Consider the following 20818-nt stretch of genomic DNA (forward strand, 5'->3'; position numbering starts at 1 on the left):
CTGGAACCGGTAACTCAGAGTTTCCCATCTCAGGGTAAATCATCTCAGAGTTCAGGGTTAGACTCAGAGTTTGTTGAACCTCCTACCTGGAATACCCCTCTGCTCCTAAATTCCACACACATACTAGCAGGCATAACAACAACCCTCCTTCTCAAGCCTCTGCCAATCATAGATGGGTATCTCACACAGGTCACTGTCATAGGTGCTAGTATTAATTGACAGGCTTCACAGCACTGGACTTAAGTTCATTTTCTACATTATATAGACAACAGATGAGATTTACAGTGTTTTTATCATATTTTGAGACATTTCCTGATTTTTCTACCATATGTCCAAGTGAGCAATTCGTATAGCAAACTGTATAAACTCCAGCTTTAGTTTGCAGTTACAGACATCAGCTTCTGTCAGCTATATATTTTATACTTTGGTTTTTGTGGTCAATTGACAGTCCATGTATTATTTAAATGACCAAATCACTCTTTTGTAAATTATGGAGAAACAAGATTAGTGATGTCAGAGTTGGTGCTTCCTGACAGCAGTATGGCCAGATGGGACATATTGTTCATTTTCCAATTTAGAAAAAAGTCAGCTGGTCACAGCTGTGGGACCAACTTTACCTTATTTGAGCCTTTTGAGCCTGCCAGTGTCCTGCTGATGTCAGGATTTAGATAGATCTGGACAAGATCTGGAAGAGGGATCCCTCCTCAGTTGCTCTTCCTGAGGTTTCTACCGTTTTTTTCCCCGTTAAAAGGGTTTTTTTTGGGGAGTTTTTCCTTATCCGCTGTGAGGGTCTTAAGGACAGAGGGATGTCGTATGCTGTAAAGCCCTGTGAGGCAAATTGTGATTTGTGATATTGGGCTTTATAAATAAAATTGAAATTGAAAATTGAAATAAGATGAAACTGTGGTGTGTCGCTCAGTGGGGATGGAAGTCTCTTCTCTTGCAGCCCCAGTTTGCCATCCTGATGAGCTGCACATTTTTCATGAAAATGTGTTTTTAGCCTTTTAGCCTGTAGCCAATCAAATCATTTTAAATTGTATTTCCATTAAGCAGTACCAGTTAGTGCATTATCAGAGGTAACCTAAAATGCAAAGCAAGAGCCAGAGTTTAAACAAATACAACCTAATGATGTCTCCTTCATCAAGCATGCTGCACTGGGGGGGATAGTGGGACTGATTCAGTGGTGTGCACAGACATTTTGGGGGGCAGGTGCTCAGTGAAAAATAAGGGCACCTTGTGCGGCATGTGGAACCACCGGCTGCCTTATTATAGCAGTGTGAGATTTAAAATAAATTAAAAAAAACCATTGCAGGCACATGTTGTACATACTACATAGCTGTGTTCTGCAAACAAATCTTAATAGGCTATTTGTCATTGTCAAAGTTTTAATAATAGCCTATTAAGGTAAATACAAGATTACTGCAAGTGTTGTAACGTAGAAATAACTTATGGTTGGTGCAAAATATTATAATTAGCTAATATAGCTTCATGCCTGATTTAGTACTTCTAAACTATTTTGTGTAGTTAAAATAAATTGTTGGCAGCTTTTAAGTTATTTCAATAAAATTAGAGGAACCGTTAAACTTTAAAATCTGAGCTTTAAAGGGCCCTAAATAGTTAACATGACTCTGGTCTTGACTCTGACCTTTCTTCTTCATCAGTGGGTTGAGGAGGCACATCTGCCTCCTCATCCTCCTTGCTGCTGGTAGATGGCTTTATCCAGGAGAGGAGAGATCTGCTTCCCTGGGCTGCCTGCTGTAGTTCCCTTTCTTTTTCTTTTCTCAGCCTTTCCTTTCTAGGCATTATGCTGCAATTGGTAAATAAAAAGAGACCAACAGTAGGAATAAGACTGCTTGGTGACATTACAACAGCATTCTGGGGCATTATGATTACATGCTTTTAATCGAGAATTGATCTCACTGTAAAAAAAAAAAAAAAAAAAAAAAAAAAACTTTCAAAAGGGCACTTGCTTGGTCCAGAGGGCAAAGGGCAGGTGCTAAAGCACCACCTAGTATCTATCTGTGCACGTCACTGGACTGATTACCAAGGGGAGGGGGGCCCGGGAAAAGCCTGGAATGAAAAGTTTGGTTTTGTTTGCAATTTTTTTTTATCAGTAATTAATGCCATAACTAATTTAAAACTTCCTGAATAAATCAGTTGAAAGACTGAACTTTGTACAAAAACTTTGGGGAAGCTCTCTGAGGCTCCTCTCACCCCTTAACACCAGCTAACATCTGACTTTTTAATGTAACGGGAAAGGTTACAATCGGCATTCAAACCCGGGTCAAATGACTCTGTAGTAGTCATAGGTATTTATCAGCTTCAGCAACACCCAGGTAAATGCACCAGTTTTAACCCCTTAACCAGGGAGATACAATGCTGCGCCACCACAATATATCACCCGTCTCCCCAAGCAGTGCTCAAACATTGATCCAAAGTCTGCATCAAGTTTGAAAGAGAGACTGAATAAGTTAGAGATATATGAAAAGAAGTAACTATTGTAAAGTTTTCACAGCAGCCAGACAAATTTAGCAACTGGCTGATGGACATTAAGTAACTAAAAAGATTTTTCTCAGCAGCTGGTGGAGACCAAAGCAAAGCTAAAAGAGTGAATATTGGCTGTATATTCATTGGGTGGAAACAAACACATGTTGATGTTGATCTCTCACTTCATTTCCTAAACTGCCAATTATTATATGTATATGACTTTTTTATGTCAATAATTATCCTCAGCAGGTACGATTTTTTTTTGTTTATAGTACTGTACATACAGTAATGGAATAGATGGAAATGCAGCAACCAGGTACCCAAAATACCTTCAGTCTCCACCCAAGCAGCACTCAAACATTGATCCAAATTACTCTGCCCTTAGTTAGAAAGAGAGACTGAATAAGTGAGTGACATATGAGAAGAAGAAACCATCAAAAGGTTTGCACTGGCCTCCACGCTGCTTTCTACTGTTTTAGTAAACAGTAGAAAGCAGCGTGGAGGCCAGTGAAAACCTTTCACTGTTGTCCGGCCTTTCCGTGACATCAAGCACACCAGTAAAAAAACAAACACAAAATTATAGCTGCTGCGCAGCAATGGTTGGGGCCGGGCAATTTTAGGCAAAATTAGGCAATTCTGAGCAACACACACACTAAAACAAAGCATATCACAACATAGAAGTTAAATCATGTAATTATGGCATGCCCTTCAAATTGTGGATGAGTGGCTGAAGTGATCAGACTCATAATATACAAAGGAAAGAAAAAACTCAAGAACAAGAAAGTAAGAATAACATTAACTGCTAGCAATTATGAACAAACTGGCCTGATCTAGCATAAAGCTAAACATTATCCATGGTGACAAAGATGAAAACATTTTTAAAATGTAAAAGTAGCTATTGGGTAGACTTACTGGATTGATTGATAGCTAAGCAAAAATAAACAGGGAAAAGAGACAAGGGATAACAGGGAAAAGTGTTGATAAAGAGTATTTGTCTCTCCGCAAAACTGCCTAGATCATAATTATTTTAACCTTAGCCAGTCTCTAATCCACATAGCATGATGTCTGAACATAGGACTTTCACATTAGAATGTCCGTTCTGCCTTAGCTGAGGCTTGAACTCACAACTTGTGAAACTGAGGTCCGTCATCTATCTCACTGAGCTAATTGGCAAGTGACAGTTCATGTGTGGCTTCACAGATTGACTAAGCCAAGCATCAGGGTGCCAGACAGTAGCCATCCATGCCATGGAAAAGCAAATTTCAAAGTGAAGTTCCAAAGCTGTAGCACATATGGTTGATTTGTTATGAATTTTCAAAGTTTTGAAATTTAGAGGCTTGCTGTAGCGCCTTTTCCAGTTGAGGACATCTGGCATGGGACTGGACCTTTATGAAAAGTTTGGGTAGATTTCTCATATGGAAATGTTGCACGAGCTGAGGCTTGAACTCACAATCCTCAACACCAAGAACCACCCTCTATCTCACTGAGCTAATTGGCAAACAGAAATGTCACATGTAGCTTCACAAATTGACTAAGCCAGTCACCTGTGTGCAAGACAGCAGCTGTTAGTGTGTAAAGGCAGATTTCAAACGGCTGTCAAAAATTCAGTTATTAACAAAAAAATCCGAAAATACACAAATTCCATCTAGACAGCATGGAGATGTTGGTAATTTGTTTTTAACAATGATTTATTGGCTCCATAAGTGAAAAACTGATGTTTAAAAATGCCATTTTTGCATTGACTCCAATTGTTCGCAAGAGAGCGAAATTCAAAATGCTGTAAAAAATTCAGTTTTTGAGATAAAATTCTGATATTTTCCAAACATCATCTACCATGACTCCAAAATTTTGTCATTTTTTTAATGAAAATTGAAAATGTATTTAGCAAGAATTTGCAAGTATATGTTTACAATACCGTTTACAGTCAAACATTTTGATGCACTGTAGGCTCAGTTTTCGATAAATCAAAAATCTGTGTAGGACAGTCTGAAGATGCTCTGTAGCAAGTTGGTGTCAATTGAGCAAAAATTGTGGGAGGAGGTAGGTTTAATAAGTTTTACAGTTTTTGAAAAAAACAGAGTGATGGACTTCATAATTTGCAATAGGTTTAAATGTACAAAGGTTTTTTTCAGTATTGGGGCTACATTTGGTGAAAGTTCCAAATCTGTAGCACATATGGTTGATTTGTTGTGAATTTTCAAAATTTTGAACTTTAGAGGCTTGCTGTAGCACCACCATCAGGACTATTGGCCTGTTTTTGCAGCTGAGGCAATCTGGCATGGGACTGGACCTTTGTGCAAAGTTTGGTGATTTTTCGCGCATGGGAAGTATGATTTCCTCGGAAGAAGACGAAGAGGAATATGCAGCAAAACAATAGGGTCCTGGCAGCTTAGGCTGCCCGGCCCCTAAAAAACAGAAAGGCATACTCGTCTGCAGCAGAGCCCTGTAGACAGCTCTGGACTATTGGCAATGGGAAAGGAGCCAGTTTTTAGTTGTTTAACTGTGTTTACAAAAACTTTTGTACACACGCTAATTTTGGTGGTGCAGGGGTATGGGATCTGTCTCTAAACACAGCTAGGGTGAGTGAATGACTGCTTATGCTGCTGGGGCACCAATGTAAACTGTCATGTCTTTCCCCAAGAAAGGGGAATCAGGGTTCCAAAAAAGAAAAGAAAGATAGCAAGGGGACTGAAAGTAAACAGACTTTGCAAAATATGATTTAAAAAAGTTAAAGCTGCATGAGAGAGACATGGGGCAAGAGGGGAAGGGCGGGGGACCCACAGACACTGTTTCAGCATGGGGCCAAGCATTTGGTGCTGCTCCCCTGTCCTTCATATCTTCAAATAATGGCATGTCATGTTCTGCACCTTAGCTTGCTTAACAAGACGCCAAACAAAGTTTCACAGGGGAAAAGCTAACATGACTTTGCACGCCAGATCACTTAGCTAGTCAGCTGTAGCACATTTAACAGTTTCAAAACTTAGGAGAAAGTGATAGCTTTGGTCAGTTTAGACACTAATTGGTCCTTATTCTTCAATACTGCTGCTAAAAAATATTGTGATTTGTCCAGGGTTTGTAAGCTACAGTACAAACACAAGTTTGTACCCTACGCTCTGTCTACTCGCCTGGACTGGATAGCTTCAGGATAGCAATTCAGTTGAGAAAAACTATTGACAATACATTCACAAATAAGTTAGACATTATTTTGATATATTTCAATTTAAAGCAGTCATCCCTTACTGTATATCAGACTGAAAACAGGAACCTGTTTCTGCATTGCAGAGCTAATACATTTGAAAATTTGCATATCTTTACTTGCTGTCCTGCTGTTTTGAAAAATCTCAGCAAAACTACATTGAAGCTGGATGAAAACTGACTTTAATTGGCCCTGGATTCCCAAACGGCTCGTAAGGAGCTCTGATAAGAGTGTGAAAAGAAGGGAAACGGAGGAGAAATAAGAAGTAGGTTAAAGGATAGGTGGTATAGTGATCACTGTTGAGATTATAGATGGAGCTGTCTGTGGACTCCACAGCAATGTGTGAAAACTGCTGACTACACACACAACAGAACCCTGCACCTACAGGCTGTATCTCAACCCCACTGCTTACTGTAGTCCTGCCCAATACTGATGCTTGCCATTAGGACAGTTTGAGCTCTGCTGCTCTGCTGTTAGTAATTGACCATTACTCAAACGACATCAATACATTATGGAAATTTTTGATGTTTACAAAATAAGATGCCAAAGGTGATTTTATCATTACAGCAGGTATTGAAGTTTTCCAGATCTTGGAGGGCACTTTGAGTCACTGCCAGAAAGAGGAATAGTACATCACAAAGGATTTGATATAAACTGACAATGAATTGAAAATGGGGCAGTGTAAACACAGAGAAGTCTAGGATAAGCTAAAAAGAAATAATCATGCTGTATAGATGGCTGGATGACAGCAGTGGCATGCAGGACAGAGCACAGCTGGAGACTGGAACTGAGCCCTTATTTCTCTACATTTAAAGCGGGCAACTGATGAGGAACGTGTTCCAATTAAAACAAGCATGGAACCATGGAGTGCTCTTAAAATGATGTGTCATGAGGGGCACTCACACACACACACACACACACACACACACACACACACACACACACACACACACACACAGAATTCCAATTATTCCTGTGTTTGTGCCTCTGTGTGTGTGACTGTATCATCAATACACATTGCGTCACTGAACTATTATTACTGCTGAGTGCTTGCTAATTATGAGCCTGGATGTACTGTAGGAATGTTTTCTTTTAGATTTATATATCTCTTTATAGAAAACAATAATTAAGATTGAGTGATACATAATTAACAACTGATAGCAGTTTGATGTTGTATTTTGGAGTCAATAGTGAAACCAGCCTTGATCCAGACACTGAAGTTATTCACATACAGAACAATGTGCAGTTCCTGTTCACAGAGCACTTTGCCTCCACTTTGACAGGCAGGAGAAAAAAACAGAAGCAAAGGCATCTCAGTTCTATTATCTATGGAGTGCTGTGAAGCTGTGAATAGCTTCATTCAGCAACTAGTTCAAAAATAGAGAATGCTCTGTGAGCAGTCCACAGACAGTGGGAAGAGATTTTCAAGTAGCTGCGCTGTTTTGAACAGGCTGTTAGACTGAATAGGAGGAGAGGACAGAATGCAGCAGCACAATTATGTGATTCCAGTTGTTAGAATATCAAGGTCGGCTGGTGTACAAAGTCTGTTTTTTTCTGAACAGCCTTGCAGATCAAAGTCTGTGCATCAATTCTATGGTTAAGTTTTCACTTCAGAGTATATACACTTGTCAAAAAAATTAAGAGAACACTTAAATCACACATCAGATCTTGATGACTGAATTATTCAAGTTGAAAATATTTGCTTGTGCACAATGTATAATTTGTTGAGAACAAAATGATGTAACAATGGTCAAACCAAAATGATCAACCCACTGAGGGCTGGATTCAAAATCACACTGAAAGTCAAAGTAAAAAATTGAAATCACAGGCTGATCCAACTTGCATGAATTTTATCACAACAACTCATAATGTGAGCCAGTAGTGTGTATGGCCCTCGCGTGTCTGCACTCCCAACAATGTCTGGGCATGCTCCTGATGAGTCAGCGGATGGTGGGGTGGGGGAGGGCACCAAAGTCTACAATGATAAAAAATATGGGTCCCTCAAGAAAAAGGTTGGGAACCACTGTCATGAGGGATCTCCTCCCAGACCTGGATCAGGGCAGTGATCCCCTGGACAGTCTGTGGGGGTACTTGGCAGTGTCAGATGCAAAAAGGTCAAAGTTCAACTTCACTGTGACATCATAATGTTCTGCAAAAAATAATTTCTTGCCATTATTCAACATCATATCTCAGGAATAGAAGGGGACATTTAGTCAGATACTGATTTGGTGACATACATCTTGGGTGCCCACCTCGAAACTTTGCTGATTGTATAGATCTTCTGTGCTATTGGGGGGAAGATGTGTGTGAAGCATCTATGTTTTCATAGTAATGGATGTTAACTGTACAACAACACTGGTGGTAATTCCAGTTTTTGGACAATAAAAACATTCCATTAAAATGATTCAGGAGGTTTAAACCAAAAATTGTTTTTTTACATTCCTGTTGGTATGCATATTTTTAAACTTCAACTCTGTACTTAACACACCAACATGAGGCTGATAGCTATCTTTCATCTCAATCTGGGAAAAAAAGATAATTCCTTAAAATGTTAAGCTATTCCTATAACTGTGACCTTATGAATATAATGTGTTTTCAGTGCCAGATTCTGGTTTCAGAGAAAATGTTTGTTAATTAAGACACTTAATTGCATCTTATTATGGCAAACAATATCTTTTATTTACACTCACAAGCTCACAAGACCTCTATAAAAATATTTCTGTAACAAATATGTTTTTCTTTTACAGTCAAACATTTTGATGCACTGTAATTTGGACAATCACAAACCTAGCACATTTTACACCACAGAGTCCAGTGGGAAGCAACAAAACAGGTTCATACACCAGTTCAGGCCCAGAGAAATGTAAAGTTTATGAGTTCCCATTGTACCTTCCGCAGCTTTAAAGACTTAAAGGGATAGTTCAACATTTTGGCAAATTCCTCCACGCAGCCATACCCGTCTCGCAAATTCGCCTATTGCCGTAATCCCTATAGTCATATGAGTAGGTACATTACCTTTAATTGTCAGTGCATGCTGTTCTGAGATCGGTGGGACAGAGCTGCCCGCTGAAATGGAGGTGAACGGTACAGGTCCCTCTCTCCCTCAAAACTAATCAAATACACCATCAAATGACTCCAAAATGCTCTAGTGGACAACACATGGCTTGCGCATTCCCCACGCTATGAAATAATAATGTATAATTAAGTAACATTACGACACATGAAGCAAATACTCGGAACTACTAGAGAGAGAGAGTGGGGGGATGACATGCAGCAAAGGGTTGCAAGCCGGAATTGAACCTGCGACCGCTGCAGTGAGGCATCGCCTCTGTACATGGGGCGCTGGCACTATCCACCACGCTACCGCCGCCCTGGAACTACTTTCTTGAGTAAACCAATGGGCGGAGTGACACAGTGCGCAGCTGAGACTACCGTTGTTATTGCTTGTAGCCATTTGCGGTATCGTCAGCTGGACACACCAGAAGGTTTGAGGAAAGTTTACAAGTGTTTTTGTAAATCATGGTTTACACATGCATTGTAAAAGGTTGCAGTAACAAGCCAAAGACATGGAGCAAAGTGAAGTTTCATGTAGTTCCAACCAGAAATACGGACAGGATAAAACAATAGCTATTTGTGCTGGACATAGACCCCCACACGCCTGTGGAAACGGTCCGGAAAATGTTTGTTTACGCCAACTATTTTTTACCAGAGGACTAACGTTACAGTGAAAGGATGGAGTGCAGAAGCTCAGGAATGGTTCAAACGCTTTTCTTGAAAGATACTGTCATACCATCTGTCGGCATCACAAAACGAGCAGACGTGGTGAGTGATTGTTGTGTATTTTGCTCAGCAATCTCTCTGCTGTAACGTTACCTCCATGTTGAGTAACATTAGCCTACAACCGAAGCATGGTAAATAAGGCTAAAATGCAAATGTTGTTGTGGTTATGTTATGGATAAGTGCTTGCCCAGAGCATATAGTGAAGTGACTGGCATTACTTCTCATTGTTGGGAATAAACAGACTGCTAGGGAACATTTTATGTTGTTGTTCCCTCAGGAGTTGTGGTGATTTATGAGTGTGGAGTTAGCATGTTCTCCCCGTGTTCCGGTGATTATTTTGAGGCATACTCTATATTTATATTGCACAGGTGTACCTAATAAAGTGACCAGTAAGCCCCACATTTACACCACCGGCTCTGGGTCTCCCCTCAGCCCCTGGTTGCTCGGCAGCCTCAGCCTCTCTTCTTGCTCGCTCTTCTTCCAAAACCTGTAACTCTTCCTCTGTATATTCTGGCTTCTTCTCAACAAACTTGTTGTTTTGATGACGGGAGTAACTGCACTAAACATACGCTGTTTGAAATCACTCCGCCCAGCAAGTACTGTATGTCTGGAATGTAGTTCCGGCTCTGCATTTGGCTTCAAAACAACTCTGTCTCGTAATATTACATTATTATTTCATAGCGTGGTGAATGTGTAAGATACAAGTTGTCCACAAGAGCATTTTGGAGTCATTAGATGGTGTATTTGATTAGTTTTGAGGGAGAGAGGGGGCTATACCGTTCACCCCTGTAAAATCCAGAATTGAATTTAAAATCCTACTGTTAACTTATAAAGCTCTAAATGGTCAAGCTCCGTCATATCTTAGAGAGCTCATAGTGCCATATTATCCCACCAGAACACTGCGCTCTGAGAACGCAGGGTTACTCGTGGTCCCTAAAGTCTCCAAAAGTGGATCAGGAGCCAGAGCCTTCAGCTATCAGGCTCCTCTCCTGTGGAATCATCTTCCTGTTACGGTCCGGGAGGCAGACACCGTCTCCACATTTAAGACTAGACTTAAGACTTTCCTCTTTGATAAAACTTATAGTTAGGGCTGGCTCAGGCTTGCCCTGTACCAGCCCCTAGTTAGGCTGACTTAGGCCTAGTCTGCCGGAGGACCCCCCTGTAATACATCGGGCACCTTCTCTCCTTCTCTCTCTCTCTCTCTCGTATTCTATTACTGCATCTTGCTAACTCGGCCATTCTGGATGTCACTAACTCGGCTTCTTCTCCGGAGCCTTTGTGCTCCACTGTCTCTCAGATTAACTCATATCGCAGCAGTGCCTGGACAGCGTGACGTGTGTGGTTGTGCTGCTGCCGTGGTCCTGCCAGATGCCTCCTGCAGCTGCTGCCATCATTAGTCATTAGTCATATTTCTACTGTTATTATACACATTACTATTGTCACACATGTATACCGCCAGATATTAATACATACTTTCAACATATTGTACCACAGTAGCCAGAACTATAACTATAATGTTATTACTTTCAATAATGTTGTTGTAAGCTACTGTCATTACCTGCATCTCTCTCTCTCTCTCTCTCTCTCTCGCTCTCTCTCTCTCTCTCTCTCTCTGTCTCATTGTGTCATACAGATTACTGTTAATTTATTATGCTGATCTGTTCTGTACGACATCTATTGCACATCTGTCCGTCCTGGAAGAGGGATCCCTCCTCAGTTGCTCTTCCTGAGGTTTCTACCGTTTTTTTCCCTGTTAAAGGGTTTTTTTTGGGGAGTTTTTCCTTATCCGCTGCGAGGGTCGTAAGGACAGAGGGATGTTGTATGTTGTAAAGCCCTGTGAGGCAAATTGTGATTTATGATATTGGGCTTTATAAATAAAATTGATTGATTGATTGAATTGACCTCCATTTAAGCAGGCAGCTCTGCCCCACTGATCTCAGAACAGCACGCACTGACAATTAATGGTAATGTACCTACTCATATGACTATAGGGATTACGGCAATAGGTGAATTTGCCAAAATGTCGAACTATCCCTTTAACTCCACAGTGCACCACTTCCAGATTGAGCAAAAATAATTATTCTGCCCACTGTGGTGACTCCCAGGTAGGTCTGCACAGATACAAAGGTTACTGTAGTTCATCACAACCACTGGCTTAACTTAGCCCTTCTCACCCTCTCACTTACTGGCTTGTTATAGGTACTCTATCGACCGTCGCACTGACATGGACCGCCTATTCAACGTCCATCCAGGGAACGGATCTGTGTTCCTGCTGAAAAGCCTGGACAGAGAGGAGACTGCCTGGCATAATATTTCAGTCATCGCCACAGAGTTCAGTAAGTCCAGCAGGAGCTATCTGCAGAGATGATATGATGTATTGATGTAGAATATAAATGTATGGAGCCAGACAGAAAGTCTGGTACCACAATGTATCAGTCACTGTTACTGTACAGATAGTTCTGAGATATCGGTCTCCACCAGCTCTACTGGAGTGTCATTTGTGCTACTTAGAGCAACTAAAAATGACATTTTAAAAATCTTAACAGCAATTTACAGACCTAAACATAAACAGTTTTGACTGTACTTTCCACAGAAGAAATAGTTATTATTTGCATCCATTATTAATATTGTCTGAATAGCAGAGACACTGTTAGAGAAAGACACTGTCTGTCGAGTTTTACAAATGTCCCTTTCTAAGTGATATGAGGAGCAGAAACATCTCACTTCTTCTTCTAGGGTGAAAGCTTATCTTAAAACCTTATGCCAAAAGAAATTAACTAACACAGCAAGCACTAAGACTTTTATCCTGATTCTCATTCACAACAGCATGTATTACTTAAAGAGGACCTGTTATGCTGATTCGAACTCTATAAGTCAGTGGAGACATTTTTTGAGCATCACAACCCCCATGAAAAGAGTCGTTCCACTATCAAGATTTCATCTATTGGAGCTGATAACATTTGGAAAGTCAAAAGAGCCACAAGATTAAATTATTTGAACCCCATTTAAGATGGGGGAGCACTAAACCGGAAGTCATTCGTTTGGCTGGTGGAAGTTAGTCACTCGGTGGCATTTAGCCACGCTCAACCCTGTTCAGCCGCGGTAAGTCTCTATGGGCCCAATGATGCAGAAGCAGTGTCAATCATCTGGGTTATTTCATACTGCAAAAACATAACTTTTTTGGCTTCATGCGCCACAGAGCAACTTTCATAGGAATGAACAGGTCCCCACCACCAATGCTGTATCCAGGTCTCTTAATACAGAGGTGTAATGGGTGTGACATGTAACACCACAGTGTTGGCATCTAAGTGTGACATAAAACACATGCATGAGCAGCACTTTATTAACGATAAGAACGGCATTAGCATGACAATATCATTTACCATTTCTGTTATATGGCAGCTGAACTCGTCCTCCGCCTAGAGGGTAAGGAGCTCCTGAACTTACTTGGTCTCTTGGCCATCCTGTTTTTACAGACACCATTTAAGCGCTGTTACTACCGCCCATGTCGGCCTAAAGGCCACTCTGTCCCCCCACTCTGTGATCGTACCTTATAGAGACTGCGCAATATTCCCGCCTTGAAATGGCAGTGAAAAAGGGATAACTCTGGAATAACTCTGCCCACCATGCAGCTCCCTGTGTCTCTGATGAGACTACAAGGCTGCATACACAACTGTCATTCAAGCTTTACACTACAGCCAGTGTAAAGCTAATGTAAAAAAAAGAAGAAACAGTAATATTGCTGTTAAATGACATTAACAAAACATGAAGCAGTAAGGCATCAGTACTATTTTATATTTGTGAATTTGCTGAAAGAGAATAAGCTGTGTAGTTTTTGGTCACACTGAGCAGCTGAGTGCTGACACTCTGTTGGACACTGATGATTTTCTGGTAATCAAAACAGAAGCCTTGAAAATATTGTTTTATTTAGTTTTTATTGAATTAATAATTTATTTTCCTGATTTCAGGTTTTATTATCATCAAATAACGCCAGCTTCCACAAACAGTTTGACTGAGCCACAAGTGTGAAATGGAAGCCTGATTGGTTTCCTGGCTTGAACTGAGTCATGCTGTGAAAATTAAATGATTGTAGAAACCAACTGCTTGGACACAGGCTTTAAAAATATGGCTTTCATTAACACCTTGAAAACTTTTTTTTTTCATGTTTCCATATTTAATCTTTTTTGTTTGTGTGTGAGCTCAGAAGGTAAAGACACAGGAGGGAAGAGGGGTAAATGTAGCTAACGAAAGTGGGTGACTAACACAATGACTAACTTCTCTTCCATCTGCTAATGACACGGTGCCTTTAAGCCAGGCAGTGAGCTGCTCAGTGGTAGCTGGCAGTAGATTGATTGAGAAAGATAGTTTGTGTGTAGGTGTGGAGGTGTGTGAAAGAGGAGCAGGGTATTCAGTTTTCCTGTGTTTGCCTTTCAGATAATCCCCGTCAGAGCAGCCATGTTCCCGTCTACATCCGCCTGCTGGACATCAACGACAATGCTCCTACCTTCGCCACAGTGTATGAAACCTTTGTCTGTGAGAAGACTAAGGCTGGTCAGGTACTATAGCTTCATCACTTCACTTTTCTTTGGAAGCAGATATATGTTACTGTGTAGTTCAAACAGAATGGCAGGAAGAGTGATGATTTTTTTAATCAAGTCACTATGTACTGGGGGACAGTATACATTGTCCCTCCGACAATTAAACAACCAAACTTAATCCATATTGAGCAGCATCAGGTTTGGCTGTCTGAACAGTCAAGCTGGGGGCTGGGTAGCCTTGGACCAAGACGTTCATTGCATGAACGTCTTGAAAACGAACCCCGTTTTTCGTTTGGGGGTTCCCGGTCTAGACCGATTCACGTCTCCATAAACGTTCAAATCAAATATGTAATGTACTCACCTCATAGGCACAGATGTTAGGAAGGTGTATGGGGGTTGCCGTGTGTTTGTATATCCGTTATTGTTCAATAAACATGCATTTTATCTCAGGATGTCTTGAAATTTTCTTCACCCCTTCTTCGTCCTGCAATGAATGAGTGCACCGGCTTTCTACTGTGCCACAGCACCACTATAGCGGTTGGGAGGTGTATTGCACATTGGTGGTAAGTCTTGGTCCAAGGCTAGAGCCTCTTACTACCAATGTCCAAGTCCATAGGGACTTGGGCTGGGAACCAGAGGGTCGCCTGTCGAGTCCCCGTCCGGACCAAAATATGGAGCATGGACTGGTGGCTGGAGAGGTGCCAGTTCACCTCCTGGGCACTGCCGAGGTGCCCTTGAGCAAGGCACCAAACCCCCCAACTGCTCGGGGCGCCTCACCAAGGGCAGCCCCCTCACTCTGACATCTCTCCACTTTGTGCATGTATAGGTCCTGTTTGTGCATGTGTGTGTCTTTCGGACCTGTGTGTAATTGACAAGCAAGAGTGAAAACATTGAATCTCCCTTCAGGGGGATTAATAAAGTAAATAAACTTAAACTTATTTGGTGAAAAACTATCTGTGCATTCAGTCTATGGAGAAAAAGGCGGGTGCTGATCGGAGATTGACTGATTCCACAGTCAGTCAGAGGAGAGGGGCTTTTGTCCCACAGCCAATCAAATGAGGGGGGCTTTTGGCTACATTGTGGAGTGAGAAGGAGAAGAGTTCCCGCTGGTGGTGGATTGGATTTAAACAAACAGCAGCAGAAACAGCGATTTTCAATTCATTCATTCATTCATTCAAGGTAGGTTGTATTTTAACCACATTAATAAATAAACTGCGACGCAAAGCTGAGAAATTTAGTGTCCTGTCACTTTTACTCTGTTTTGCTAACCCTCCTCCCTGCCGTGTGCACAGGGGCGTTGTTAGATCAATTTTAGGGGTGCTCCAGCACCCCTAAAAATAAATGAATTATAAATGTTTCCCATTACTTATATAGACTATGGTGGCCCACATTCTATGTAATCCTCCTGTGTCTCTGTCTCTGATGAACACGGAGACTCAGTTCCGCCCTCTGAGACAGAGGCTAACATTATATCATTATTATTAGGTTCTGTTGCAGTTTACTGTCATTTCTCTCCGGTTGCTACTTTATTTATTTATATAAAAGGTTGCACACTAAACGGGGGACAGAGTTGTTCCGTGAGTAAGCGGCTACACAGGTAGACACAGAGCCGGTGTTTTGGTTTAAGTGGTGACCGTGTTATATGGTTATATGGTCACATAGGTGTTCTCATAAGCCTTTAGTTGTTTAATCATTTTTAAATACATACACGTCTGTGTTTAATATCTAAGTTACGCTAAAGTTAAATTGTGTTCAGAAGACTCATTCACCTCTTGTAACGTATCTTGTAATGTGAGAAAGTCACTAGTTAACACGACCGAAACACCGGATCCACTGACGCTGGTAGAGAGAAGAGAGTGAATGAAGAGAGGGAGCGGTGACAGTAAGAAAGCCGCTGAATCAGATCAATAACATGTTATTTTCTGATTGTTTCACGACGGTTACGTTCAACAGCACAAACCTCCCCACACACCTCCACCCAACCCTGCAGCTCCACCTCAAACCTCAGAGCAACACACAGAGAGGAGAATAGGAGTAATTGTCAATTTACTACGTTACCATCTCTCAAGCATAGATATTAACTAGTATTTTTATATTATTTTTATACACACGCGCCCTGTAATCTCTTGTTACAGTTTATGACAGATAAGACTACAACAATACACACATCGTAACATGTGTATGATAATCAACCACTCCACGGAATGATTTCTCAACGACGTCATTGAAAACAAATGCACACGGCAGGGAGGAGGGTTAGCAAAACAGAGGACGCTAAATTTCTCAGCTTTGCATCGCAGTTTATTTATTAATGTGGTTAAAAATACAACCTACCTTGAATGTTGCCAAAATCGCTATCTCTGAAAACAATCCACCACCGGCAGGCCTCCGCCATGCAGACAAAAGTCACTCTCCTTTGATTGGCTGTGGGACAAAAGCCCCTCTCCTCTGATTGGTTGTGGAATCAGTCGATCTCAGATCAGCACCCGCCTTTTTCTCCATAGACTGAACGCACAGATAGTTTTTCACCAAATATCTCAGTGGAAGCACGATTTGTGATTTGTAGTTGAGGGAAACAGAATCTGTGACTCGTGGGGAAGGAAACAGAATCTGTGACTCATGGGGAAGATTCGAGCAGTTGTAATTATCGATTTGTATTTGTGTTTTAAAGGCACACAAATAATTTCCTGAGAAATTATTTTACATACATTGAACATTTTTTGTACAAGTTCACATTCAGGTTTGCACATATTCAGATTTTGTCCACAAATTCACATTGTTTGATACAGGTGCACAAATATGTTTTGCACCAAATATACTGTGAGCGTGTCAGTTTTTTAATCTGTGACTTGTAAAATAGGATTTGTGCACCTGTAATTAAGAATTTGTGAATGTGTAAGTGTCGTGTTGTATTTGTAGAGAGAAAAAAAACACAACTCATACTGACATATACAAATCACTGTACAAGTACACAACTCATACTTACACACATACAAATCACTGTACACAACTACAAATTCTACTGTTACAGGTGCTCAAACCTTTTTCACCAATAATACCTTCATACATCACCATCCCTGCAGGCCACGGAGCCTGGCTTTCTAAAGCAGACATCACAAGCACATTTAAAGTCTTGCCCATTCACCCAGACTTCAGGCGTCTTTTCGGGGTTTGCTGGAAGGGAGCTTATTACTTTTCTGTGCGCCTTACCTTCAGCTGCAGAAGTAGTCCCAAGATCTTGGACTCACTTTCAGAAGCCCTGTGCTGGATCCTGACCAACAATCACAGACTCCCCTACATTCTTCATCTTCTTGACAATTTCCTCATTGTCACTCCACCATCCTCACCACGGACTCACCACTCTTACACAAGCTTTCTCAGAACTTGGTGTCCCTCTCTCTAAAGAGAAAACCTCAGGGTCTAGCCCTTCCATGGAGTTCCTAGGCATCAACCTGGACTCCATTTTCTTTCAGGCATCTTTGCCCACAGAGAAAGCACCACTCTGCTTCTGTCAAACTATCTTCTGTTTGACAGATAATTCCTCAACCCAAATCTTTCCTGTCCAATCTTTAAACCAAAGCCGCAGCCATGATAAAGTTATTTTGGAGGATGCATGCAAGATGGAAATCGGTTTGTGGCAACATTTCCTTTCATCTTGGAATGGCATTTCTTTATTCTATGACCACTTCATGACTCAACCAAAGAACATTCAACTTTACATGGACACAGCTCCTTCCGTAGGTTTCGGTGGTTATTATGAAGTGAAATGGTTCGCTTCCACATTGTCCCACAGAGGTCAAAGCCCTTGACTCAAAGTCCCACTCTCCCTCATCCTTCATGAGCTATATCCGATCATCATAGCTGCCATTCTTTGGGGGCACGAATGGTCTAGGAAGTCCATACTTATACACTCTGACAACACTGCAGTTGTAGAGATCCTTAACAAAGGGCGATCTCGTTCCCCAGCCATCATGCAGTTCATGCGCAGACTCACATTAATCTCAGCTCAACACCTGTTCATTCTCAGGGCAGCCCACATTTCTGGTTACCACAACAGACCTTTCTCGTTTCTCATTGCAGAACTTCAGACACTTGGCCCCAAAATCAAATCTCCAATCCCACACCAGTCCCACAGTTTTCAGCCATGAAATTTGACTAGCTCCTCAGCTGAGAAACCCCTCTAACGCTTCACAAGAAGCCATCCTTAACAGCCTCGCCCCAAGCACTCTCTCAGCCTACTTAACCGGCTGGAATTGTTTCAAGGCATATCACGGCACTTACCTGCTGCCATTTCCCTCTCTGGACGTCATGTCCATATGCAGTTTCTTCACCCGTGCTCATTCTAATCAAAAAATACTGTCCTCCACCATCCAAACCTATCTAGCTGGTATCAACTTCGTTATCAAACTAACTGGTCACCATTGTCCTTCTATCTCTCACCCTCATGTCACAATGTTGATCAAAGGCTTGCGCAAACAGGAGCCCACTCTCACAGCGAGACGCTTGCCACTCACCTCCGTCCTTCTAAGCCTCTGTATTTGCTCTCTAGGCTCAGGCTACATATCCCCAATGGTCGACTTAACCCTAGAATCCATGTTTCTGCTGGTTTTCTTCGGCTTCCTAAGTTGCTCAGAATTCGCACCTACTTCATCCCCCTACAATCCTTCTCATCATCCCAGCCTATCCGATATCACCATCCACACTTCTGACTCCCTCATATTCATGCTCTGAAGGAGCAAAACAGACCAACTGGGAGTTTCTTTTCCTTTTTACATTTTCCACCTCAACACCTATCTCAGCCCATAAGAGCCACTGACCAAATACAAAAGCTCTAGGTATGCAGCCAATGCATCACATCAACACCCTCTCTTTCTCACCAAAGCAGGAAAAATGGCCACTCAAGTCTGGTTCCAAAAACATTTTCACGAAGTCCTCTGCATTTCAGGCATATCCTTAGAACACTACTCAAGCCATTCTTTCCGCATTGGCGCTGCATCCACAGCTGCCAGATTGGGCATCTCAGATCAAACAATCCAGGTCCTTGGCCGCTGGTCATCACAGGCATTTCGCTCCTACATCCGCAACAATCTCAACGATCTCCTTGAAGCTCACATTCAATTCAGTTTACTTTAACTCTGACTCTTGTGGGGGCCTGTTATCAGCTCAGGTGGGAAAATGCCTGAGATGGAACCCCCACACTGAGTCTCCCTCCACCCGATCTCCAGTTCATCCTCGCAGACCATGTTAAGAGTACTAACATCCATTCACCATTCCTCAACAACCAACACCTCCTCAATTACAATAAACATTTAAATGACATATTGTTGTGGCATGGTCCTTGCCAGTGAATTGCTCTTTTTGTGCAATTTTGCACAGTTATGATTTCAGACTCTCTCTCTACCTCCCCACGCATGTATTTTGAGTGAATTCGTTTGGCAAAAAAAGAGACAAAATGCACAATAAACAAAGTTAAAGATGAGTTTTACTGATCAGTCGATTCTCATTCTGAGGGCATCAAACATTAATGTTTGTCACGCCTCTTGGCCTGTGATATCCACACCAAAGGCACCCTTTAGATTTTACTCATAGGCAGCTGCAGGCTACAAAGAAGTAATCAAGCTTGTGGCTGGATATGTGGTGGATAAAATGTTGCTTCACAAGTGACTCTCCATCTTTCAGGCAGATCTTTGAGAAAATACCAGTTACAGGCAACTGAAGCTTATTTGCAAGCAGTCTAGCCTTAGCTACACTTGATTACCCCGACATTCACACAGAGGCACACATGTGAAGTTTGGTGAGATTTGCAATTACCACTTTAATGGGGTGTATTAGAACAGTAATATAACAAGTGGTGTAATGAATTACTGTTGACAGGGAGTAATAAGTTAAGTAATGTTATTACTTTAGTCACATTTGTAGAGTAACAAGCCCAACACTGGTTTCAGCTGTACATCTTGTAGAGACGCTAAAGTATGCCCTGTATGTCGCTATGAGACGCTGAGGGGTTTAACAGTTGTCGGTATTTAATGTCCTGGGAATGAGAATAGGTTGGACTGATACCATATCTATTTATTTATTTTAGAATTTTATGTGGATATCATACTAATATTGTTATTGTGAACTACAATAATTGTGTAGTGAAATTCTGATACTGTGCCAGGCTTAATATGCACGAAGGTTTAACTGGAAGTGAGATGGTTTCACCAGAGAAGACAAGAATCACTTTGTTGGTTGTTCAGTAAACTCATTATTATATATTGGTGTTTCTTCTCTAGCCAGTGGTCTTGACTAAGTGCAGACACTGTCTCTCAGAGAGCACATTAACCAAACAAGTTACTCAGACTTTACATTAATTAGCGCCATCTGATTTAATCTGCCACCAGCTATGTTCATCATTATACAGCAAAAGCAACAGTCAGAGTGATATAATACTGAGTGTCCCGCATGTTCTCTTCATTTATCTTTGCAAATAAAAAGGCTAAAGGAAAGATATAAGACAGAAATGCAAACATGTTGCTGCCCTATAGCTTAGTGCACCCGATTATTTTACACATAATGGATTATTGACAACCGAATCAGGGTCTCACTGCAGAACTTCTTGTGGCAAACAAAAAGGGATTACAAGAAAGCAGTAATGTGATTGTATCCTGTAATAAACATAGGTTATTTCCTCCTCAGCAATCAGCCAAATTATTTTACTCGAGCCGCCATGGATACGTGGGTAAGCGGTTGTTTATTATTACTTCACCTCAGCCAGCAAGGGCTCTCTGAGCAAAGAAATGACAGACAGACAGACAGACAGACAGGACTGCACTGT

General features: G+C 41.4%; 1 protein-coding gene across 2 annotated transcripts in view; it reads left to right on the forward strand.

The window, feature by feature from the left end:
- Positions 1-20818, forward strand: part of LOC117272017 (cadherin-6-like) — a 334683-nt gene that overhangs the window by 262072 nt on the left and 51793 nt on the right. For both annotated transcript variants that reach the window (XM_033650671.2, XM_078172869.1), the window contains 2 exons: positions 11663-11799; positions 13898-14019. In XM_033650671.2, coding sequence (XP_033506562.2) covers positions 11663-11799; positions 13898-14019 — 259 coding nt within the window. The remainder of the gene's footprint in view (positions 1-11662; positions 11800-13897; positions 14020-20818) is intronic.

This window comes from Epinephelus lanceolatus, chromosome 12 (assembly GCF_041903045.1).
Source record: "Epinephelus lanceolatus isolate andai-2023 chromosome 12, ASM4190304v1, whole genome shotgun sequence".
NCBI classification, from domain to species: domain Eukaryota; kingdom Metazoa; phylum Chordata; class Actinopteri; order Perciformes; family Serranidae; genus Epinephelus; species Epinephelus lanceolatus.